General features: G+C 43.0%; 2 protein-coding genes across 3 annotated transcripts in view; both read right to left on the bottom strand.

Moving 5' to 3' along the window:
* Positions 1-3198: 3198 nt before the first annotated feature.
* Positions 3199-21622, bottom strand: FBXO28 (F-box protein 28). 2 transcript variants are annotated; one of them, XM_085851925.1, is made up of 5 exons: positions 21328-21622; positions 16299-16408; positions 15926-16064; positions 15578-15773; positions 3199-5502 (listed from the first exon to the last, which is right to left on the bottom strand). In XM_085851925.1, exons 1-5 carry the CDS (start codon positions 21421-21423, stop codon positions 4865-4867), a joined length of 1179 nt encoding a protein of 392 aa, XP_085708051.1. In that variant the 5' UTR covers positions 21424-21622; the 3' UTR covers positions 3199-4864. The 2 variants fall into 2 exon arrangements, with proteins under 2 accessions (XP_085708051.1, XP_085708052.1); XM_085851926.1 differs by lacking the exon at positions 21328-21622 and adding an exon at positions 16633-16763.
* Positions 21623-25634: 4012 nt separating this feature from the next.
* The window catches only part of POLR1C (RNA polymerase I and III subunit C), a 42779-nt gene continuing 42552 nt past the window's right edge, over positions 25635-25861 (bottom strand). The window contains exon 11 of the mRNA XM_085851920.1: positions 25635-25780. The gene's annotated coding sequence lies outside the window, so the exon portion shown is untranslated. The remainder of the gene's footprint in view (positions 25781-25861) is intronic.

Raw genomic sequence — 25861 nt, 5'->3', positions numbered from 1 at the left:
CTCTCAACACCGCGTGGGCCCCTGGACGATCCGGCAAGCTGCGGCCGGTGATGGCCCGAACATATCCGAGAGTCTGCTCGACAGCCGCAGCAGTGTCGACCGCCGAGGTAAATGTAATGGCTTCACCCTTCAGCCGTAGAATCGCCGAAACCATTTTCGCATCTTGCAAACCAGAAATAAAACGATCTCTGAGTCGAGCTGGACGCTCCTCCGCCGTGAACTTGCAGGCCACGGAAGAATACTTCAGTCGCGCCACGAAATCAGCGACGTGCTCCTCCGTACCTCTCGCGAGGCGATCAAACTGATATCGAGCTTGCTGTAATGACTTCTCCGGCGCCAAGCTTCATACTTAACGCGTGCACATGAGAGAATAGGAAACAACAATAACAACACAATACCCCTGGCTATTTGGAATCCGTGTCGTTAGCTATGACCTTTTGCTTCTGGTTGTTTTTAAACGCTGTGCGGTGTATAAATACGATTGGGTTTTATTTATATCTTGTGAATATTACTTAACGCATGCACATGAGAGAATAGGAAACAACAAAAACAACACAATACCCTGCCAATTGTGAATCCGTGTCGTTGGCTATGACCCTTTTGCTTCCGTTTTTTTTTGTTTGTTTTTTTTTTCCGTTTTTTGTCATGGGGAATGATGCATGCCGGGAGATAAAGCCATCGTCGGAGACATGAAAGACCGAAATAATATCAGACATGGTGTCTATTTCCTCCACTGATTTTAATAAAGATATCTCCCGCATCATCAACAAATAATTTTTAATCGTGATTTCCGTTATTTGATCGCTGATCCCGAATCCAGGCCGATGTAACCGGAAATTGCGTATACAGTTGTCAACAAGTTATAGGTAAAGTCAGAAGCGAATGTAAGAAGAATTCTACGTTCGCTTCTCGGCTTTGCCTATTCCATATTACCTCAACACTACCTTCACAACGACAACTACACTTCCTAGAACAGGATCTCATCTAAAAAAATAAATACGAGAAGCGAACGTATAATTCTTCTTGCATTCGCTTCTGACTTTACCTATAACTTGTTCACAACTGTATACGCAATTTCCGGTTACTTCGGCCTGGATTCGGGATCAGCGATCAAATAATGTAAATCACGATTAAAAATTATTTTTTGATGATGCGGGAGATATCTTTATTAAAATTAACTTTGGGAAAAATAATTGAATAAATAAACACTTCTGGTCATGATCTCCCGGCATGCATTATTCCCCATGACAAAAAACGGAAACAAAAAAAACCATAAACAAAACAAAAACGGAAGCAAAATGGTCATAGCCAACGACACAGATTCACAATTGCCAGGGTATTGTGTTGTTTTTGTTGTTTCCTATTCTCTCATGTGCACGCGTTAAGTAATATTCACAAGATAGAAATAAAACCCAATCGTGTTTATACACTGCACAGCGTTTAACAACCGGAAGCAAAAAGTCATAGCTAACGACACGGATTCGAAATAGCCAGGGCTATTGTGTTGTTGTTGTTTCCTATTCTCTCACGTGCACGCGTTAAGTATTAAGCTCACTTCGTTCGCTATAAATCCTCTTTGATAAAGTAGGGTGGGTTAGGGTGCTACTTTGAGAAAAAGATAGGGGAGCCTGGGAAGTCAGGAAATAGGGTTTGAATACATAAGAAAAGCAAAGAAATGATTATGTCTTCTAGCATTGTTAAAAAAAAATAAAGCAAATTACTAAAATTTACCCTTTCATCATGAAGGTTGTCCATGAGTGCAATTATTTAAATAATTTGTTAAAGATGTCACAGCATTGGGAGGGCACAACTCACTTTCCATCACTTGTTTTATTACCTCCACCACCGAAGGCGGATGGAGGTTGTTTTCACCCCTGGCTGTGCAAGCACGATATCTCGAAAAGTTATGTACTGATTCTGAAGAAACTTGGTGCACAGGTTGAGTGTGTGTGACGAGGACAAATTGATTTGATCTTGGTGAAGATCCGGAGAGTAGAATATTTTGATTTTTTAAAAAGTCACTTCACCGTTGAGAGATGGGGCCAAAAACGATATACAGCGTGATATCTCAAAAAGTTGTGGACCGTTCTGCCGGGCAAAGTTTCTGACAAAAAGCAATGTTACAACCTTAAATTAATATGGTTACGTTACCAAAGTAAACCAATGGGCCAAAACTCATTCTCACCTTTCAGGTCTCCCAAATTCAAGCTGTATTCTTCACACGACAATCATTTTGGCAGAACGTCATTCAGAATTTAGAAAATAAAAACCATCATTAAGGCAATCTCTCAATAAAAATTAAAAATAATAAAATCCCAAGGCAATCTCAGATCGTTCCACAAAGTCCACAACAAATGTGTCCATTCTCAGGAGAGCCAAAAAACAACATCTGTCAAACCTCAAGAATGAACTTTCAAGCTTGTCTCCCTCCTCTAAAACCTGCTGTGGCCTTGTTAAGTCTGTCTCTGGTGTATACACTTCCCTTCTATCCCTTCCCTCTCAAAATGGCACCACAGCCAACTCAGCTCGTGGAAAGGCCGAATGCCTCAATTCTGTTTGCTTCCAAATATGTCCCCAACCCCTTGCTCTCTGTTCCCACCCAACTGCTCCTGGACTCCTGGATATTTATAAAATTAGTGACAAATCTGTTTTATCGGCAGAGATGCAACATTTTTGAACATTCATCGTCATTGTTATGCATCGTACTCTATGCAGAGCGTTTGTGTTGCCGAAGCAATTACTGGACGACAATCCTGGTCGGGTCACCACTCCGGCTCAGGAAGTCAGGGCAAGAATTTGTAATTTGTTCAGGGTTCCAGCGATCGTTCGCATACTCTTCGCGAAGGACACGGTGGGGTCTTTAACATCCACAAACCAATTCCGGCCAAAAGAGACGCCAAGTTTTTCGTCCGTCACCCTGCCTGTGAAACACCAGAACGACAGTTTAGAGCTGGGTTGAGATTCAAACCCGGGCTAGACTGCTTTGAGGTACGTGTGCATACTTCGAAGCCATTCTGCCTTTTGACCATGACATCAGAAAAATTATTAGCATTACAAAACACTCGAAAAGTGACCCACGTCATAACACGAGCCCTTTAAACACAGACATAAAACAAACAGCAAGTTACTTTGACAATCATTTGTAACATGAACACAGCACCAAGGACAAATAATTTCACAAAAGGGAACAAATAAACATATTTTGCATTTCCTGTCAGGAATCTTTATTTGTGATAGGAAATTCGACTTTCAGCTACTCATATTCAGATCACTTGATCCCATGTGCAGTAAATAGCATCAACTCAACTTGTTTACCTTTGGGGAGCATTAAGGGAACATGTATGGGGAACAGGCAAGCAGTACGGTCTTATTGCAGATCACAGCATTAGGAAAGGTTGACATGAAAACACAGCAGGATAATTTGCATTTTACGGACCCACAGTTACAAGGTTGGTGCAACATCTTTAATCAGTATTTTAGAATAAATTGTGAATGATAAACATCTGATATGGCTCCGAGATAAATGTCAGTGGTTGCAGATTAAAATTCACATACATGGAAAAAAAATCATCCAGGACAAAACAACCACAGCTACAATGAATAAACAAAGCAATTTAAACATAATAGTGGCATGTGAGAAAACACAAAGGTTCATGGTCCCCCCCCCACACACCCCTCCCACCCCCCAAAGAGAAAGAAAAATAACTATTGAAGCATTTACGAGTTATTGTTGGCCAGCCTGGTGGAAAAAACATAATGCATGACAATAAATTTAATAAATCATTCAGAACATGTGACATCGACATGTCAGGAGGAGCGGCAAAAAGTGGAGAAAGGAAAAAAAAAAAAGACAAAAGCTTTGAACTCTTAAGTGGTATTCCCCCCACCCCCACCACATTCCCCAAAATTACCCACATATTACATTTACAAAAGAAAGACTAAAGACCCCCCCCCTCCTCCATACATTTACTTTGGTTTTTTTTCCCCTTCTTTCCCTGCTCTTCATCTTTTTAACAAGTATACATACCCCCATGCATAACTTAAGTAATGGCCCCTTGCTTTAGAAATAAAAGCATTAATAAAGGAGAAAATGCGAGAATTAGAAGCGAAAAGTTAAGCAAAACAATGGCAAGAATCTTGCATGATGCTTTGCTAAAAGCCATACATTTTGTTCTGCAAAACAAAAACGATGGGAGGGTGAGGAGCAGGGCAAGAAAAATAATGGAGGGGAAGGGGAGAAGAAAGGAAGGGAGACAAAGGAAGGAATAAGGCAGAAGAATGAAGGACGGAAAGGAGGGGAGTGAGGAAAATGTAAAGAAAGTTGGGGAAAGTAGAGATGGGGGTGAGGGGAGGAGAAGAAAATGAAAGAAGGGTATTTTCAATGATCACTGTTAAAGTTTAAAAAATATTTAAAGAAAAAACAAAATCCTGCAAAAGCATGTAATTTGCATGGATATCAATCACTTTGCATGGATATCATAATCACTTTGTGGTCAATCGAGTATATAGGATAGGGTGGAAGGAAATAGGTTTTAGTGATAACTGCATTGCAAGTCATACCTGCACACAATTGTACACAACATGAGTAAGAGGCTTTTATAATGGAAAATTTCAATGACAAAGCTGCAGTAAAAATAAAAAATATTCACTTCAAAATCAGCCTGTTTTGTTCAGGAGCATTGTCAAAAGGTTTAAATTATGTTAAGTTGTATTTCATAAGCATCTGATACTATTCTCTTCAAATGGAATACTTAATTATACAACCAGCTAGCTATACCCTCTGCTTTACTAACACCAATAAATGATGTTGTGCACAAATACACGAGCAGGCAAAAAGAAAGAAAATGATGACCACAATCAAAAACTACTTCCTCGTTCTCACTCGCTTCTGCTGTGGCTGCATTGCAGCATTCATTGTCAGAGGTTGACCACGCTTCCGTGTAGATCGTTCCTTACTGGGCCCCGCCTTTGCCTCTCCATAATGGCCTTCAAGCTCTTTCGCATCTTTCTCAACTATGCCAAAAACAGGAGGTACAGTGTTGATAATAGCCTTCCGGATACCCCTCAACTCCCCCCGCTGCCCTCTACCTCGACCCCACCGAGAAGAAGGGTTCATCTCTCTTTCTTGCTCCTTTTCAGACATTTCAACTGCCACAATGGGGTCCGAATGACCTCGAGGTGCTCCTCCAGCCATGTCCTTCACTTTCTGCTCTTCACTTCGCATCTTTGCCTCATGCTCCGGAAGGTTGCGTTCCTGTTCAAGCAAGCGAGAGTTTTGTTCAGCAATCACTTGTCCCTGTTCCAGCACTTTCTGCTCCTGTTCCTGCACCTGTCGTTGCAGCTCGAGAACCTTGGCACGTAGCTCTCCCACTTCTTTACGCAAGGTCACAAGACCAGAGCTGTTGTTGCGTTGTTGTTGCTGTAATTTTGCCACCTCCAGTGATACCGTCGACTGTTTTGAGAACATCTGAACAGTGGCTAAGCTGCTTGATGGACCTGGCACTGAAAGCAGAGCAATGTGGGGGAGGTGTCATCATCATAATTAGGGATCTCGCCTGATATCATCAAAATATCTTTTGTTGACAAATTAATACAATTAAGGAAATGTACAAAAACAAATATCATTTGACCTTCTACAACGTCGTCTCGCAATGGTAGTATTCCGGCAAACCAAAGATTACAGTCATCGATAAAGAGAAACTATCAATAACAATGAAACACAGGAAACAAAGTTCATTAAAAAAAATGATATTGTACAAGCATCATCATGAATTCTTTTGATTTTACTGCAGAGGTATTTTTCATTTTAAGCTCGTTTGTAATTTGTTGTTCAAGCAAACAAACATTCAGGGACGGGCACAAATAATTGACCTATTCCATATTCAAAGTACATCAACTTGTGGTCAAATTAGAACTGAATTGTTATGGGTACATCAGACAACTTTGTCAACTAATATTAAAATTAGTCTACATCTATTTTGTGACATACATAGTTGAACTTCCTCTCACCTTGATGGCAGCTTGGCACTCCCTGCGCAGAGATGAGATGAAATTACAGATGCAACTATAAGAGCACTCGGTAGAACACATACCTCTGCCATGCAATGCCTGATCCACGAGAACATATTGGGCCCAATACATTTTTGAGATATCGTGCTATGTATCATTTTTGGCCCGATCTCTCAATGGTGAAAAAATCACTTAAAAGTACTAGTAGCCGGATCCGGACCCAGATCTTCACCAAAATATAATCAGTTCGTCCTTGTCACACACCCAACCTGCCCACAACTTTTTGAGAAATCCTTCACACAAACAGACAAACAAACAGACAGAGACAGACAGGGGTGAAAACATAACCTGTTTCCACCTTCGGTGGCGGAGGTAATAAACTACAATTTCTTCTATCCAAACCCATAATCACGAGGTCAAAGCTCAATCGTGGTTCTTGGTGTATTTTCAGCCAATTTTCAAAGTTGTCAAGCACGATGAGATTGTGGCTGTTTCCAGGCGAAGACAGGGTGTCAATTAATTAATCATAATTGGGAAAATTTGCATCAATCAAGTTGAAAAGGTGTAATTGTAATTGTTAAAAGTATGATACAAAAATGCTTTGAAAACAACTTCGTGCACAATTTATCAGTTTGACTCAGGTGACAGCTCAGAGGTCTCACCTTTGAACTGTTGAGTCTATGTTTGACTCTGAGCCCGAATAAAAACTATAATCCTGGTGCTTTACAAGCAGTGTTGCAATGAGTGTACATTCCTTCAGAAGGACATCAAAACAAGTATTCTGTCTGATAGCATTCACTGGTGGATGTTAAAGATACTACAGTGGCTTTCAATAAAAAGAAAAGAAAACACGAGAGTTCATAAAACACCTTGCCCTGTGCAATCTTGAGGAAAAAGGACATGGGTAGGATCTACGAGCAGCAAATTTGATTGGTCGAGATGATGCAAAATGCTGTAATATTTTGTCAAAGTGCTGCTAAATGAAAGGATAAGTGCAAGAAAGGTGATTTCTTTCTACAGGGTTCAAGTATATTATTCAACAGAAATAAAATAAAGATTTTATAAGTAGTAGAAAAAACAATTATGGAAGTTTACCGCCGTTGATGCACCGTCTCTTACACCACCTTATTTAACACGTTACATTAGTTATTTGTGCCTGTTGTTTGTGTCCTTTATGACATCGCTTAAACCAGTAAGTTTCCTGTTTTTGAATCCTGTTTAGTTGAAATCTCCAAAAGAAGAAAGATTCCTCAGAATGAAGTTCTCATTGCTCCAAAAAGCTTGGTGCTGGCTTAACGGTTAAGGTGGCTGGCTTAAGATCTTAAAGTCTTGAGTTCAAGCCCCGGTCGCTTATACATTTAATTAACACCAGGTGGGTTGACTCAGCCCGTCATCCTTCCAAAGATGGCAAAGTGAGTGCAAGCTTGTACAGTTGGAGCTAAAGCAGAAAAATTAACGTGAAATTTGTAATAAACAACAGTCATGCAATACAAGGTGAAAAACTGAAGAAAATAACACAGAGAAGCTTAACTTATTGTCATCAGAGTAGAAGAAAAGGTTTGTCAAGAAAGCCTTGAGAATGTGTTACAAGTCTTTGTTCAAAAATAACTAAATGAGAAAATGCAAGCCGATTGGTATTAACTTGCATCTGTATTCATAAAAAAAAGGGCAAGTCATAATTACCTCCACCACCGAAAATGGACAGAGGTTATGTTTTGACCCCTGTTTATTTGTCCAGTTAAAGAGAATGTGAAACTGTTGGAAGACAAATGAGTGAATTTCACAAAGTTTGTCCAACGTTAGCTATGGCATTGGCCACCCACGCTTTGCGTCGCAGTAAGTGTCCTACCCCCAGACAGGGTGGCATTATCCAAAGTATGTCACCTCTTCAATTCCAATCAATATGAGCGATATCTATCCCATGGAAAATGCCGTAATTGTCCAGTGGCGGGTTTAAAATGTGCAGAAGAGTGCAATTTCACCCTTGAAAGCTCCAAAAGTAATGCAAGTAGGGGTGAAAAAAATGGCAAAAGAGTGGGGGGGGGTACCCCTTAAGTTTTTACCTGCTACCTTGTAAACTTGAAGTTGACATGAAAGTCGAGTATCATATTTTATGATCTCCACCGATTGCACACAGCTTCAAAACTTTGTGATAGAGCAGTGCGATTGGTGCTGCTATGTTGTTCACTTCTTTTTCTTTCACATAATTTTTCTGGGATGCCAATCGAATCATGCCGATTGATTATATGCCTCACAAAAGTACAACCACAGTAGAATATCAGTGTTTTCCATCCATAGGGCTCACTTGGGCGGCCACCTAAGTCAATTTCTGGCCGCTCAACTGCTTAAACACCCATTTCTGGCCACCCTAATGACTTAACAACATTGTCCACATGTATATACTGTTACGGTTGTGGAAATTCACAGATAACCATTCAGGTTCCCCGAAGATCAGTTATGTCGACAAGTGTGTGTTCCAGGTTAGATTTCCCCACCAATGCATAACGGGAATTATTTGTGTGCTGCGCTGTGCATCTTCAGTTAGCCGTTATTCTGTCTCAATCTTTTATTTTAACAACAACGACAATAACAACAACCAGAGCAATTCATCGACCATGTTCGCCTTCGATCGGGGCGGATCCCGCCTGAATTAGGGTTCAAAGGTGAAGAGAAGGAAGGCGCTGATTTCGGGTGGAAAAAGCCCACCACGGCCCCTCCCCTGAGGGCGATAAAAAAGCTGTGTTCGCTCGCCGGAAGAGGGCGCGAGAGAGAGAGCCGGTTGAGAGTTGGAGGAAGTGGAGTGTCGTCGTGGGGTTGGTGGGTCGAGATCGCTGGAGCAGTAGCTCGTGGGAGAAGCCTTGAAGCGCAGCCAGACGGCAGTGGAGAGTCGGGCGCGTCGCAAGGCCTTGACCCACCAAGCCGCCATTCGAAGCCGCTGCAGCGTTGGCAACGAGCCAGCGAGACGGAGACACCAAGGGTCGCTAACCTGAACCAGGACCCAGCGAGTCACCACAAGGGTGGCCAGGTAGCCCGCTCGGTCTCTCAGAGCCCCTTCGGTCATCCCGGCTCTGAACAATAATAAAGGCTTACGAGCCTGTTCTTTCTTTCTTGGGTTCTTGTATGAAAGTCTGTGGCGCCTTGTCTCTAAGTAGAATTGTGAGTAAGTACGTGCTTGTACATAATAAGTTGACATCGGCTGTAGGCTTTTTGATCGTGTCCTGCCCCCATTCCCCCATTGACTGCTTACGTGCCTGTACGAATAAATGTCCCCATTTTTGAATGTCACCTGCTCGTTGTGTCCCTTCCTACATTGACTGCCATAATTGCATTCGGGATATTAGCTGGCTGATTATATAAGCCGATAAAACGTACATCAGGTCCAACGGGACTTGGCGATATAAAACCGCTTGGCAATCGCATCCGGAACGAGCTGCTTAAGCGGCTCGTTTTCGTGCAGGTCCCGTTGAGGTATAAACTCCCGGCATTTCTGTCCGTGCGAATATTTAGGTACATCGACAATTCGGCGATCGACCCTGTAGCGCGTGGACAGAAGAGTTGGCTGGTTTATGGTGTGTTAAAAACACCCGTAGCTGGGTTTCAGCGTTGATCCGGAAGCTGCAACAAGATTTCCACGTTCGGTGGGCACGCGCGGCCGCAATTGGGCTAAAAGCGGTCGTCCGCACGCTGAACGGGTGAAAATCTACAGCAATACAACCTTCTATCATCACAAACCTTGATTTCCAGTGATGATGGGTGTGGGGAAAGTGGTGAGTGGTGGTGGTGGAGGTTGATGGTGGGGGTAGTGATGGAGTGGGAGAGGTGGTGGTGATGGGTGTGGGGGAAGTGATGGTTGGTGGTGGTGGGTGATGGTGGGGATAGTGATGGAGTGGGAGAGGTGGTGGTGATGGGTGTGGGGGAAGTGATGGGTGGTGGTGGTGGTGGTGGTGTGGTGATGGGATAGGAGGGATGGTGATGGTTGAACTAATGGTGCTAGTGGAATATTTACCCATTTATTCACTCATCTATTGTAACTTGTCGATGTACTATTTTTGTTCATCTGCCTCTGGTAACTACTTTTCTGTTGAACATGCAATTTGATTTATTATGCTGAAAGTGTGTTCCCTTTTGATAACTATTAAAGGCAGAGTAACCTTTGGAGAGTAAGCCTCAGGCTGGAGAGATGTAAATAAACTGAATACACACTGTACACCAGCGTTTGTTGTCAACTTATAATATCCATGTCATAGTTATATTGTAGATTGGTACACTGAGTGCCTCACACAAGTACAGAGTATATTCAATACAAATTTATTTCTTGGAAATATTGATCAGACAAGCAATTTTGTTTGGATATATCATAAAAATTTTAATGAAATCCCACGCATGGTTCATGGAATGTAAGTTGAGATATTAAAAAGATCATTGATGGGAATTACAACCAGAACAAAGATTTTAAATATTTATGGTGAAGATACATACAAGCTAAATACAAGATATGTTGTAAGTGAAAATTTTTTTTACAAAATTGATGATGCCAAGATACTAATTAGTGTCTCTACTTGCATGCTCAGAATGCTCCAGAATGCACCTACGAGCATCTAAAATTGCTAAATTTCCTGGGGGAGAACCCCCAGACTCCCCGACAGCGAAAGGGGAGAGACCCCCCCTCCCACTCTCCCCCCCCCCACCGCGCCCACTAATCGTGGCCGCCGCGGCCCGCAAAATTATACATTGGCAGTTTTACCCGTCATTTTAAAATCCAGGGAAAGCCCTGGAATATTACACAAACCTCATACAAAATTGTGGCAAGGAATCAAGAACAAATGTCAATGGGTGTTGACTTAACGTGTGCCTCTCCTCCACGACAATGCTTCATTGCATAAGGCCTTTAAAAAAAAAAAACAAAGAAAAAAAAGTTGAGTTTCCGGTAACCCGACCTACCCCAATTGTTTTATTTATTTATTTATTTTTGCGAGCGTCGACTTCCGGGTGGCCATTTTATGTCCGCTGAGCATGGCATTACTTTGTGCCACTGTTGACTGCTGTGGTCTCAACAGAGAAAATCAGCAGCTGTTTATTTCAGTTAAGGGGTCAGAAAGTTTTATCGACATTTTAAAAACATTGCACAACCCACCTGGGACATATCGATGGTGTCTTTTTCAAAGTTTTTAAATGGACGCTGGACAGACATTCCCCACTAAGACAGAAGTCATGGCGTCGTGCAGACATTTGGTGTTCATTTTGTTCACTTAAAGTGCCAATGTGGTCATCAAGACACACAAGATGTCAGACCCATGAGGTCTGCATTTGACATACTTACGTCTGGCAAAAAACGGCCACCACCAAAAAAACACAACTCGAAGGTATGTTGTGAGGAGGAGGAAGAGGAAGGAGAAGAAGAAGCTTATCCTGAACATAGGTCTAAAATCGAAAACGAAGTGGAAATGAATCTATCTATAATTCCAGCAATCTCTGTGTGTGTGTGTGTGTGTGTAAGCCTGGTGTTGGCTTAGTGGTTAGGGCGGCGGCTTGGGATCCCAGGGTCCTGAGTTCAAGCCCCGTTGGCTGCTGAATTAACACCAGGGGGTTGACTCAGCCTGTCATCCTTCCGAGGTCGGCGAAATGAGTGCCAGTGTACTGGTCCTGGTGTATGCCCCGGTTAGAATAGGTGTACCATATCCCTGTGTGTCGTAAGAGGCGACCAGGGTTGGCGTCAGGAAGGGCATCCGGCCATAAAAACATTGCCTCAAGAAAAAGCCAAACTCCTGCACAGCAGGGAAAAATGGCTGTAAAAACGGTCATTTATTTTTTTTCTGTGTGTGTGTGTGTGTGTGTGTGTGTGTGTGTGTGTGTGTGTGTGTGTGTGTGTGTGTGTGTGTGTGTGTGTGTGTGTGTGACCGCTGTTTCTCCGATCTAATTCCGATCTCCGATCTAATAGTCCGATCTAATTGAAACTTGCCAGGTATATTGCTGGGTACCTGAGGATGTGCCTTTTCAAGGTTTGATATTAATCGGACAAGTGCTTCCCAAGTTATGGCCATTTATTTACCAACCAATGGGAAGACACGTTGTTGCGTGGGCGTGGCCGATGGGGAAGGGAAGCACAGCCACGTTCCCCATTACGGGTTACAACGTACGGGCTTCCGGAGAGTGATGACTTCGTGTATTCTAATAATTTCTCGATTTCTTATGCGTATTTATAGATAAACACAATGGCCCAAGTTATGATCGTTTTCATATTAGACAGTGTATAAATTTTGGGAACATCAGAGTGCTGGTATGCTCCGAACCAGGAAGTAATTTTTTTCTCTCTCTTCTCTTCTCTTTTTGTTTTTCCTTGCCACGACATTGCGAAAAGGTAAAATACGTTGGCGCGAATTGAATAATTGGGTATTAAAAATAAATTGTGAATAATCGGAACTGCGAATAATATCGAACTTCCAGGTCACGCACGTACGGGCACGTGAGAGCGAAGAAACGGCCTGTGTGGTTTATTTATTTATTTATTTATTTATTTATTTTTTTTTTTTTACGGGCACGTACTAGTATTTTAAAATACAGAACTGAATTTCCTGAAAAATATTTTAAAGCAGTTTTGTTACAAAGTAAGAAAAATAGCAATATCTTAACAATATCTCAGTTTTGGGTGAGTCTTCAAATCGACGGTACTGTACTTTGCTGGTGGAGGGCCTGTTTATACCCTACAAACAGTGTACACATTTTATTTTATACCAGCAAATACCACCTGTCACTTCACTGACAGGAATACTGGGGAGCAGGGGGGTGGGAGGAGAGGAGGCAGGAGCAGGGGAAGCGGAGAGGTGAGGGGAAAGGAAGGAGGAAGGAGGGAGCGTGTGGAGGGGGAGAAGAGAAGGGGGTATCTGGGGGGGGGGGTGTATAACAATCGCTATGTTGCTGGATTATGTGGATTAAATTTAAAGTGCATTCGTTGGGAGTGGGGGGTGGGTTAAAGTTTCTAATTTTGAGGAGGATATACTTCATGGATGCCCCCAAAGGGCATAATTTTTGTCGACTGTAAAGGGTCGAATGTCTGAATACACAAGATTTTCAGGGATGATTAATGGGAGATTAGTATGCTTCAATTCCTTCATGTGTCCTGTTGAGCCATGTTATGATACGCTTTCTTTATCACTGCTGAGACCAGCTTCACTATTTAAAGGAACCTTGCAGAGATACTAAATGCGTCATTTAATCCTTTGACTTGTGTACACAATACTGTTTTATAGTCCATGGGCCCAGGCATATATCGGTACCATCTGAGGAAACCAAACTTTAGGGCTACTAAGTTATTGGTAGTGACTATATGATTATTTCAATATGTGATAACCGTTCCAGAAGAGCAGCTTAGTGTATCAGTATGTATTTTGCATTTTTACCATTTTACCATTCTGAGATATTGACGTTTTGGGGGAAAATCAAAAAAAAACAAAAAAAAAAAACCAAGGACCACTGGGAGGAAGTGGCAGAGCTGAAGTCCACGCAGGAGGAAGCAGACACCCGAATGCTTCTGCATGCTCTGCATGCAGCAGAGGCTGTGTACAAGGCTGTGGTGATCACTGCCGAAGATACAGATGTCCTCGTGCTGTGTCTTGCCTTCAATAAGGACATCCCATGCCCCGTGTATCAGAAGTGTGGTACGCAAACCCGCACACGGTTCCAAGACATTGACAAGCTTGCTAGATCGAAGGAGACAGTGTCTGTGATGCCCTGGTTGGACTGCACGTGTTCTCCGGTTGTGATACAGTCAGTGCCTTTGCAGGCCGGGGAAATATGGACGCCTTGAAGCAAATGAAGTCGGATAAGACCTACCAAGAGGCTTTCAGTCAGCTCGGTCATTCATGGGAAGTATCCACCGAGCTCTTTCAGAAGCTGCAAGAGGTCACCTGCCACATGTACGCGCCGTCTACCAACACCACGAAAGTCAATGAACTCAGACATCAACTCTTCTGTGCCAGACAGGGAGAGATAGAGTCTAGTCAGCTTCCACCATGTGAAGACTGCCTCTTCATGCACGTCCTCCGTGCAAACTACCAGGCTGCTATTTCGAGGTGCTGTCTGCAATGCCAACCCTATGTTCCAAGTCCCAAGGGTTGTGGATGGACCACTGATGATGATGGGAAGCTGGCCATCGAGTGGATGCAGGGTTCTCCAGCACCGGATGCAGTGTTGCAACTGCTTTCCTGCAAGTGTGGACGGTCGTGCAAACTCCCAGACTGCACGTGCCTTGCCAATAGCCTGAAGGGCACCGACATGTGCAAGTTGCGAACCTGCAGCAACCAGCCCGCTGATGTCGAGGAAGAGGTTGTAGACCTCGAGGACTCTGATGCTGATAACAGTGATGAAGACGAGACTACTGATCCATGGTGTGAATGTTTTGGCACAATCACAAGGACATTCATGGCTACAAATATGCATGAGTAAAACATAGTACATAAACATGCCACAGTGACGTGGTGAAATTTGGGTTATCCGTAAATTTCACATTTTGGACGCTTGTTGGAACTGGGGTAGGGGAAGGGCAATTCCTTTAAGTTGGTAAAAACTTGTAAAATGTTCATAAATGTTTTCCTCATACAACATGTGCATGTTGTAGGCTACTGCGGTTCAGTAGCACTACCCAGGGAACTTGTATGACAATATTATAAATTAAAATGTCCTGAAAATCACTAATCAGCAACATTTTGATAGGCCCTATTGTTCGCCCCTTTCTGCCATAAAACAAATTCTGCCTTCAGGAATGACAGAAAGGATTATTCGGATGGCATAAATAAAACATTTCAGACATGTATTTGTGGTTTGCAGTTCATTCTAGCCCCATGTGGAAACAGCAATTGCATCATTAGGGAATGTTTCTGAGTTTGCCTTTTCGCTTTCATTATGCAGAGGGTGGGTACATTCCAGACATGATAACTACCAATAAGCTGCCAGTCTGCAATGGTTATCACATCAAAATATGATATATATATATATATATATATATATATATATATATATATATATATATATATATATATATACATACATATACATACACCAATTCAAAAATCATAACTAGGATTGGTTTCCTTAGATGGTACCGACAAGTGGAATTTCTGGCCGAGGCCCATGGACTATTACCCCTAATTTGGTATCTTATGATGGACATATTAAAGTTCATGATTCTATATCTTTTCAACTATCAGCATACACAAACTGGTTGGAGCAATGTATAATCTGAAATACTGTATTGCTTCCATTTAAACATGTTCAAACCCCCCCCCCCATTAAAAATAAAATCCCCATCTACCTACCCCATTCATTGAACAGCATGCTACCGGAAACCCAACATTTTGGGGGGGGGGGGATTTTATTTTTTGGGGATTTTTTGGATTTTGGGGGGTACCTAAGATCATGTATAGACTGCCATTCGTTACTGTGGCTGCAGACATTTCACCAACATGCCAAATTAAACTCGAACAGCATCTTCCCTACCCTACCCCAACCTCAAATTCAGACTTGTGCATCAAAACAGCCACGAAAGCCCGAGATAACCACAGCAGTACCTCACCTGATGTGGTGGTCAGCACACGTGTTGATAGATCTCCACCAATCATGCGCTTCTTTAAACCAGGCACAATTTTGTCATCAAAATATTCCATTGCCATTGAGGAAATATCTCTGAGCTCCTGTAAAACCTCATGGGCTCGCTGCGGTGAGCGTGTCGAGTTAACATAGCGCAACACCCTATATATCTCATCCACCACCTGGAGGGAACAGGCAGCACTGACATTAGAGATTATGAGAAGATAATGAAAATAAATAAATAAATAAATAAATAAATAAAAACAGGAAAAGGTACATAATCATCTGCAAGCAAAATGTGGAGAAAAATATGATCAAGACAAAGCAGGCATACCTTTCCAGGAATAAAACAACAAAGGTTCATGTCAACGTATTTCATGAAGGTCATTGTGAGCAGTGAGAGACGAGTCTCTACCGCCGCCAAAATGTCTGCGTGACGAGCCAGTGGGTGGCTTCGTCGCTCGGACTCGCGCCTGACACACACAAGGAGATCCATTCTATATGCGTCGTACACATCACGGAACTTGTGGATTATTCCACATGAGGCATGCACAGCATAGAGTTATCATTTATGCAAATGACCGATCACTTTTAAAAGGACAAAAAATAAAATAATTAGTTAATCATGCTTCTAATTTACCAGAAAAATGTATCACCGTCAGGAAGTTTATGAAAATTTTAAAACTGCAAATAAAAACATGGCTGACCTCGGAAGTTGGGCTTTGACCTGTTTCTGGCACATGGCATGGAAACGTTCCACCTTGATGAAGCCCTGGTTCAATGCTTGTTGGCACGCCAGGTCCATTTTCCGGCTCACCTGTGGATTGTCATACCACAATGTGGGTTTCGATTTAAAAAAATAATAATAATAAAAAATAAAAGTCACCGTATCTGGATTTTGGATCCAATGTACAACTAAAAGCCCAGGCGTACAGGGCACGAATAGCATGAAGAGAAAATAAATAATACAAAATGACAAATGGAGCAATTAAATTGTGGAGTCGAAAGCCTGATATCTAAAATACAAACGATCCTGCTCACTCAGGTGTGGCCATGACAAGGTCGGCCTCCAAATGATCATCGGCAACCGGCCCAAATCACATCAGCATCCATGTTCTCAAAAGCTGATTTCCTGCTCTTGCTTCTTCCTTGTCTGCTCTCTTCAGGCTGTCTGCGTGGAAGTACACCAACACCTCCCCCCCTCCTTCTTCCCTCACCCACACCAATCCTCCCCCCAATCCATTCATTCAAAAAAGATTGGTGTGCAAACAGATCCTCTCAACTATACTATCGTGGCCAAAAATATTGGCACCCTTGTGCACCTTTTTCAAATAACTCACAATTTTCTCAAAAAAAAATCAGTTGAAATTGACAAAAGTATTTGGTCTACACAATTCTATATTTCACTGTTAATATTACAGAACTTAATATATCCTTTAACGGCAGATAATAAAAAGAAACGGCATCGATAAAATTATTGACACCCAACACTTAATATTTGGTAGCACAACCTTTGGACAAAATAACTGCAGTCAAGCACTTCCTACAGTCATGCAGGAGCTTCATACACACCTCCACTGGTAGTTTGGCCCACTCTTCTAAGGCAAACTGCTCCAGTTCTCCCATATTTGAAGGGTGCCTTCTCCCAACCTCTGTTTACAGATCTCCCCACAAGGTGTTCAATGGGTTTAGATCTGGACCCATTGCTAGCCACTTCAGAACAGTCCAGCGTTTTGTCTTGAACCATTCCTGGGTGCTTTTTGAAGTGCGTTTGGGGTCATTTTCCTGCTGCAAGACCCATGACCTTCAACGGAGACCCAGCTTTCTGACAATGAGTTGAACGTTGTGAATGCCTTGGTAATCTCCTGATTTGCTTTTGTTTTTAAAATACACTGTTGAGGCTTGTATAAGAGCTAACGCACAGAAACGCACAACAAGGGGAGCAGGAGACAAGAGGGATGGGAGAGGGTAGGAAAAAAACAGTGGGAAACAGAGACATGAGGAGATCTGTGGAAGAGAGAGGGATGGGGTGGGGTACATGGGGCAAACAAGATGGACACCACAGGGACTTTCAGGAAGGAAAGCAAGGAATTTGAAGGAGGTGGGTTTGGGGTGGATTAACAGGGGTAGAAAAGATCATGGTTTTGGATGGGGGAAGACAAGAGATGATAGTGAACAGCTGCTTTTAAGACCTGGAGGGATGAGTGGGATTGAGAGAGTGTGGGAGTTTGTTCAAAAGGCAGGAAAAAAAGAGGAATGAAAGAGTGAAGGTGAGCAGTGATTCTTGATTTTGGTAGTTTTACCAGAAAGGGGTTGCTGGCAGACATTGAGCACCCTGCATAAATATGGGGGTGGACATATCGTAGACAGATCAGGCGGGGGGGGCGAGGCCGGAGAGGAGACGGTAGAATACAGAAAGACCACCGACCTGCCTGCGGTGAGAGAGCGAGAGACCCAAATGCTCAGCCTCATCACAGGAGATACCTATGATCCTAAATGCCTTGGTGTCCACAGCATGAAGCTGAGAAAGGTGAGAGGCAGGAGCACCAACCCAGAGGGGAGAGCAGTACTCCATCAGGCTGAGGACAAAAGCTTTGTATGTGGTCAGGAGCTCAGGTGTGTCAAGGAAGGATCTTGCTCGACGGAGGATGCCCAGTTGGCAACTAGCTTTGGTGGCCAGCTTGGAAATGTGGCTTTCCCAGGAAAGATCATGGCAGACAGTGAGACCCAGCAGCTTTAATAAAAGGACTTCTTCAAGAGGATTGTTGGGAAAGTAGATTGGGGGAGGGCAGGGGGGGTTCCAGGCAGTCCTTTCAGAGAGACATAGAGTGTGAGATTTGTTACCACGGGTGAAAGACATGTTCCACGTGTTGGATCAGCTTGTGAATTTATCCAGATCTGCAGAGATGAAAAGGCTGCTGTTTGCCAACCTGAGAGATGACAGATGGTACGACAGAGGGTGGAGTCATCAGCAAAGAGATAAAGAGGATTTTCCAGAGAGTCGGAGAGATCATTGATGAAAACCAGAAAAAGAACAGGTCCCAGAACACCGTCTTGAGGAGCTCCAGCCTGGACAGGAAAAGGGGATGAAAGAACTCCATTTAAGGCCACACGTTGGCTGCGACAGGAGAGGAAGTCTGCGAGCCATGAGTGGAGATGGCCTTGGATACCATAGGATGAGAGTTTGGTGAGCAGGGCAGGGTGCCAGACCATATCCAAAGCACACGATATGTCGAGGGATATGGCTCCTCCTCCTCGACAGAAGGAGGAGGAGGAAGAGTCGGTACAAGAAGTCACATGATCACATGGGGTACAACGTGAGGTAAAAGTTTTTTTTTTTAATGTTTTAAGACATGAAACAGAGGGTTGAAGGTTGGTGGAGAAGGAGGGTGGAGGGAAAAGTGGACAAAATTAAAACTGATGATAATAAGGACAAAATACAATAAACACGATCGCACACACGAATGGGAAGAAGGGTAGGCCTCAAGGAACCCCATATGAAAATACGACGAAAACTCCACAATTAGCACAAGACCAAACGAGAAACACACAGTAAACACAGAGATAACAAAATGACAGTAAAAAACGTGACAAAAAAACTACCGGAAAAACATATCTTTGAGAATATCAGCAGAGACCCGGAACCGCCACCGTTGCTCAAGAACCGGAACTGGCAATTACATAGAAGTTGCCACTGACAAACACAGAACCGGAACTGGAACGGGCAATTTCATGATGCCATGCACACATTCAAGGCACTCATCGCCAGAAGCAGCACAGCAACTCCAAAACATCACTGAACCTCCTCCATGTTTGACTGTAGGGAAGGTGTTCTTTTCTTTGAAGGCTTCATTTTGTTTTCTGTAAACATGGAGATGATGTTCTTTTCTAAAAAGCTCTAATTTGGTCTCATCTCTCCACAGGACATTCTCACAGATCGATTTTGGCTTGTTCAGGTGTGTTTTGTCAAACTCCAGTCAGGCTTTCATCTCTATCTCTATCTCTTGTTGGGTCCTCCTGCGTCTTCTACCAATAGAACCCCCTTTCATCAAGTTGGCGACGGATGGTGCGAGTTGAAACTGTCATACCTTGTGTCTGAAGGTCAGCTTGAATCTGTTTGGCAGTTGATCGAGGTGCTTTCTCCACCATTCGAACAATCCTTCGCTGCAATCTTCGATCCAAGTTTTCTCTTGCGGCCACGTCCAGGGAGGTTGGCTACAGTGCCTTGAGCCTTAAACTTCCTGATAACATTGCGTACGGTGGACACAGGTACATCAAGGTCTCTGGAGATGGACAAGTTACCTTGAGATTGTCCATGCTTGGTGACAATCTTGTGTCTGACCTCCTCAGACAATTCTCTGGTTTTATTTATTTCTTTTCTCCATGCTCATTGTGGTACATACCGTGATACAAAACAGCAGAATGACTCCTTTTCTCCATTCAAACTGGTTGAATGAGTGATTTTTTTTATATTGCAGGCACCTGCAACTCACCACAGGTAAGTTCAATACCAAAGTAAAGGAGGATCACCTGCTTGAAATCGAATTATTTCTCACAACTTCTTAAAGGTGCCAATAATATTGTCCGGGCCATTTTAGAATTCCTGTGCGGACGGAATAAGCTAAAATTTAGAAAAAAAATTTCAGCCTTTTTTGTTTCGTTCCACTGCAAACCAAAGAAATACAAATGTGGATACCAAAATATTTTTTAATTTCAACAATATTCTGGAAAAAATGGTACATTATTTGAAAAAAAAGTGTGCAGGGTGCCAATATTTTTGACCACAACAGTAGATCGTGAGGCTTACAATTACAAGTAAAATCATGGTATCCAACAACGACCATCAGTCAATGTCAAGTCTCTCCTTTTGAAGCAGCCTCATCTCTTTACCATCAGTTTGGATTAAATCCAGGTCAACTCTCGACATGCTGTTGCTCCTCTTCCTTCAGCAATAATTGTGAGGCCCTAAATCTCAAAGAACAAATCAGAGCAGTCTCCCTGAACACATCTCGTTCTTCCGACAGTCTGGCATCCTGCACAGTTTGCCAATCTCTCCACCTGCAGCACTTTCATACCTGGATTTCTAGAGGCTACCTTCATACCTGGATTTCTCACTTCGACCACTCATGCAGTCGATAAGCCATAAACGGAATTACTCTCCTTTCCTCTCCCAAATGGGGGCTGAGGTTCCTCAAGCCGAGTCGAGCTAAACGTCTTCTCTCCTCTTCCTTATCGGATGGTTTGCCAGCAGAAACTCTTGGAGGAGGTGAGAGGGCAAGGATGAGGGGAATCCACTCTCAAGCGTTCAGAACAAGTGATGGTGTGACACGTGTGTTTCATGGCTCTCACATCAGTTTAAGAGGTGTTGCTTGGACGTCATCCCTCATACGACGGCTTCCCCGGTCAGCTCTTTTAAGGGGGAAGGGGATGGGAGCGAATCCACTCCACTCTGGCGACAGTCACCGTGCCAAAAAACGCGTCCGTGGATGGATTTCCTTCTCGAGGTGCGAGTATTACCACAAATGCTTCTCAAGCCTATTGGATGGCTGATGTCCAGGTAGCAGATGACAGTCCTGTACATATATACATATATATATATATATATACACATACACACACGTTAAGAGGAACCTGTGTAATCAAGGGAATCAAGGGAATATGTAAGGGAATCTAACAGGGCCGACACGAACAGTTTGGGGCCTAAAGGTGATCAAAACACGAGATTGCTCGGCTCACCCGGCGGAGAGAGCTGATCTCCTCGTACGAGAAGAATTTGAAGATGTGGTCCATGGCCACTACCGGGAGTTGCAGGAACGGATTATCCTGCTCCATGAAGATGGATTTTTTTTATCGCTGCTTTCGAAAGTCTCGAAATTTCGCGCTTCCCTTAACCTTTCTCACTTCACGATCGTCTTTCCAGGCCGCACTGAACCGGATGATAAGCAACCCTCCCATGAACCGGCAATAACCCCCGAAGCTTGGACTCCTTCAGCGTCCTACGTCGTTACGTCGTCACGTCGAGGTGAGATGCAACGGCCGTCGTGACGTCACGCTCGGCGCGATGACGTCACCCATGCGCTTTGAATGGTCGCGTCATCGACGTGGATTTTACGTTCATTCATTACGGTATTGAACTCCGTCGGTGCCGACTACCTCCTGCAGCCTTTCGCTACGTATTATCGAACACGCAAATTATATTAAACTACTGGTATCGAATGCATCGTAACGAATGTTTACCAATTTCCTGTACGGTTGGATTGGTTGATCGGCTCGAACACGTCATGAAAGTTCTGAAGCAGCGGATCACGGATACCTGTCCTGCACCTGCTCCCCTCGCGACTCTTGTACTGATGGAACGTTGCGGTGTACTCAATGGGGAGCGACGGAGCGTCCTTACCTTCCACGAGTCTGGTCGGTCTGGATTGTGGTGCTGCATTGGGAAGCACGCCGTGCTTTAAAAAAAGGGGATGCAAATGCCGGTTTGTCCCGTTCTGATTTCGGTTTGAGCCGTTGGGGATCGAAATGTGCCGTTAATAATACCCAATTCATTTCTTCTACTCGACCGAGGCTCATGGAAGAGTGAAGTCGTTTCGTCTGCAATCTGTGACTGCTGGTTGCATCATTTTCTGGAAGTGCGGAAGTGCCTCTGATTCAGTGCCCCCGTTACCAGTAAGCTTGCCTAGCCTGGTGTTGGCTCAGTGGTTCGGGTGGCGGCTTGGGATCCTAGGGTCCTCAGTTCAAGCACCGTCGGCCGCTGAATTAATACACCAGGGGGTTGACTCAGCCTGTCATCCTCCTGAGGTTGGCGAAATGAGTACCAGTTCCAGTGTGTACTGGTAGAGGGGCGGGCACTGCATCAGCGACACAGTCGCACTTCAAGAAATTATAGCTACCCCGGCAGCTAAGCTGCCATACGACCACCACAGTAAGCTTGTACTCATTCTGCTGTTAGACAGGCTGAATCAACTCACCTGGTGCTCAAACCAGCCACCTTAACCGGTAAGCCAACAACCAGGCTATGGAAGAGTAAGGTGACGAATGCAATGAACTTCAGAGCACAACTAAAAAATGCTCCATCAACAAACAACTCCACATTGTTGTAGTAATGGTAACAACTCCACAACAACCAGGGAGGACTTCGTGCAGAACTCCACGATGTTATGACATCATATGTGCAGACAGAAAACCAATTTGTGTGTTAACAGAATTTTAAAATTGTTCCCGGGATATTTCAAACATTTGTTATTGATAAACAGTATAAGTGATAAATGACGGTTGAACAGCACCTTGAACACACTTGCAAAATTCCATTTCTTTGCCTTGGAATTTGTATTTGTGGTATCAAGGCCCACATGACAATGTTGGACATCATTTTATTGATGTCGATTGTATTAGACAGCATCCACAATTGAAGCACTCGTCAGTGAAGAATGCAATATACAACTATATATCTGCCATCACAAAGCGACCAAGGGTATAACTCCCCCCCCCCCCCACCCAGCGCCCACGATACAATGATGGACATATTACTTTCAGGGTGCCACAGGACGTTGAACATTTAGGGATTGAGTGTAAATTAAGAAAATGTGTCCCAGCTACAATGTTATTGATAAAAGTCATGGAAACCAGAGGAAAATTACATAAATTATGATCAAACAGGTGTTATTATTAATTAGGTCAATCTGAAAAAAAAATAGGTAAAGGACACTAATCAAATATCAGATGCACAACTTCAGTGCAGCTACACTATTATGATGCAAGGATATTGTGGAAGATCAAACGGTGTTTGAGATTCCATATTGGCAAAATTGAGAGACTTGTTTTTGGTTTTGTTTTTCCAGAACCACATTTGACCTTAACCTTTTGAGGGGGATGATGCAAATTAAGTGTAAATGCAGCTGACTCGAGGCACCACAGAGAGGACAATTTTTTTCCAATTAGACAAACCTTCGTGGAGCTTATGAAAATAATAATAATAATAATAATAAAGTTTAAATGCATAATTGGAACATGGCCTTAAAAAATTCAAGGTCAAAAAAATATTGTCAACCCCACGTACTTTGCATTCCCATTACTGGTGCAAAATTTCATTCTGAAAGTCCTCGGACACTGGCATAAAACAAGGAAACACCGAAATAGTGGTTTAGTACACCTCGGGGGTGAAAGACCTCGACCTTTAACCCAGAGGGGTATGATGCAAATGAAACTCAAATGTTCCTTGCTCTCCACAATCAAGACGGAAATTTTGTTCTGATCGGACAAACCTGAGTCAAGTTATGGTTAAAACGTATATCAAGTCATAACCTTAAAATTTACGTCAAGGTCAAAACAAATGTCAACCCCACATACAGAAATCGGAAATTGGGTGAAATGAAAAAAAAAAAACCTCAGTGGTGGTTTCGCACTCTGAAAGATCTAAGAAAGTCTGTGGTGGTATTAAAAATTGAGGGCAGCAATTGGAGAAACAAACCCTACAAAATGTACAAGCCTCTTGAAGGGTTTCGGAGAAGCTTAAATATCAGTTTTGTTAAAATAAGGGAAGCATTTACATTGTTATCGAGACAAATAAATGAGAGCACAAGTGAGACAATTCCTGCACACTCAAAACCTCAGGCCATAATTAAATCACTAGACTGGAATCGATATTTCATATTTAATTATATCTCTACCATCATATCATATACACCAGAAAAAGTACCTGCCCCCAGTGACAGGAAAACTTATTAAATGTTTTTATTTTTTAAGGTTAATTGTGTTGCACTCTTGGTTTCACTCAGAGCCAAAGCTCTGAGCTGCTCATACCACCCACCGCAAAAATGGTGGTGCAATATCGGGTGACGGAGGTTGGATTTGTCTAAAAAGAGGACAAAAGAGCTATTTTAAATTGTGTGACTCCATGAAGATCTGAACAAAATCTACTACAATCCAGATGTTCACGTTGATTATAAAGATTATCGGAAGGGGCAATAAAGTGACTGACGATACTGCATCAAGAAAAGTGAAATGAAAATGCAAAATCACAAATCATCAACCTTCCAAACACAGCACGGGAAAACAGCCACCATAAATGAGAAGCAGACAAATGCACAGATATACACCACCATTCCGACAAATATAAAAGCCCTGTGTATTTATTTTCGGTCATGGAAAAGGTGACCTCACGTTTATGGAGGTGACTCGTGACTTGCTTCGCCCCAACGCTTGGACAGCTTGCCCGACTCTGCCCACAACCAATATCACGCGCCACCATTTTGTGAAGCCTCATAGGCCTCACATGATGCATGGCTTGCGTATAGAGAAATGTTTTATTTGCCATTTGAAATTCCGTTTTTGCTGAAAATTATGTTTCTAAAATAGTCATACTTTTCTTTATAAAACAAACAAAAGTAAATCCAGAAGCATGCGAGTTATAGTCTTTAACAGTGGTGTGATGGAAGTGATTGGTGGGGGGTGGGGGGTGGAATGCTCTTGGCCCCGCCATTTTTTATGCCAACCCCCATCCCCCCTCCCCCCCCCCCAAGTATCTTTTTTACAATTCACGCCCAGTATTTGGTCGTCGCCATACTCATACAGTTCTGGACAGATTACATCCATAGTTGCTACATAGGATCAGCATGACACCAATTAATGTATAGGGGTATTTTTTATCTTTGCCGGTGGTCTTGGGGGGGTTGTGGGGGGGGGCTAGAGGAAGGGACACAAATTCTCTCTGTAAATGTGTATCATGTAGCGACGCTTCCAGGTGGGAGAGGGTATTACAAGTCTCCACCATTTGCAGCCAGGTATTCCTATCCCCACATTTTCCAGAACAGTGAAATGTTTTGAATTATAAACAGTAGGTATGTTTTTGGTTCATGCACATAGCCCGGGGGTTTTTTTGTTGTTTTTTTAACCAATACACCACCCAAATAAAGGTACAAGTCAGAAGAATGTGTTGCATGCTTGAACAACATTGCCTATAGGAATATACAGGGAGTTCCAAAAAGACCGGGACAACTTTGGTTGTTAATATATTGAGTACCACAAATGAAAGGCCAATACCCTTTGTTTTATATGATACAGAAACTCATAAAGTTTTCTTTAGTTTCAGGTCTGGTGGTTCAATGGTGGTTTGATGCTGCTCACAGCATTGGTAGACGCAAACATGCTGAGCGGAACATGGCAAGAACTCGTGCACGGCCTTGATATCCTACGTGTGACAAACAGAGCTAACATTGAAGTGTATTGATAGTGTGCAAAAAAAAAACTACGAGTTTCTGTATCATATAGA

Source organism: Eptatretus burgeri, chromosome 13 (genome assembly GCF_056783735.1).
Source record: "Eptatretus burgeri isolate ZD-2024b chromosome 13, Ebu_testis_v1, whole genome shotgun sequence".
In the NCBI taxonomy this organism is placed as follows: Eukaryota; Metazoa; Chordata; class Myxini; order Myxiniformes; family Myxinidae; genus Eptatretus; species Eptatretus burgeri.
Note: the sequence above shows the minus strand (reverse complement) of the source record. Positions and strands in the feature narration are given on the sequence as shown.

Coding starts and splice junctions, on each gene's coding strand:
- FBXO28 (XM_085851925.1), bottom strand. CDS start 21,423: ATGGAGCAGGATAATCCGTTCCTGCAACTCCCGGTAGTGGCCATGGAC. Junction 16,409..21,327: donor AGATCAGCTCTCTCCGCCGG/GTGAGCCGAGCA, acceptor GACAATCCACAG/GTGAGCCGGAAAATGGACCT. Junction 16,065..16,298: donor GTCAAAGCCCAACTTCCGAG/GTCAGCCATGTT, acceptor TGTGTGTGTCAG/GCGCGAGTCCGAGCGACGAA.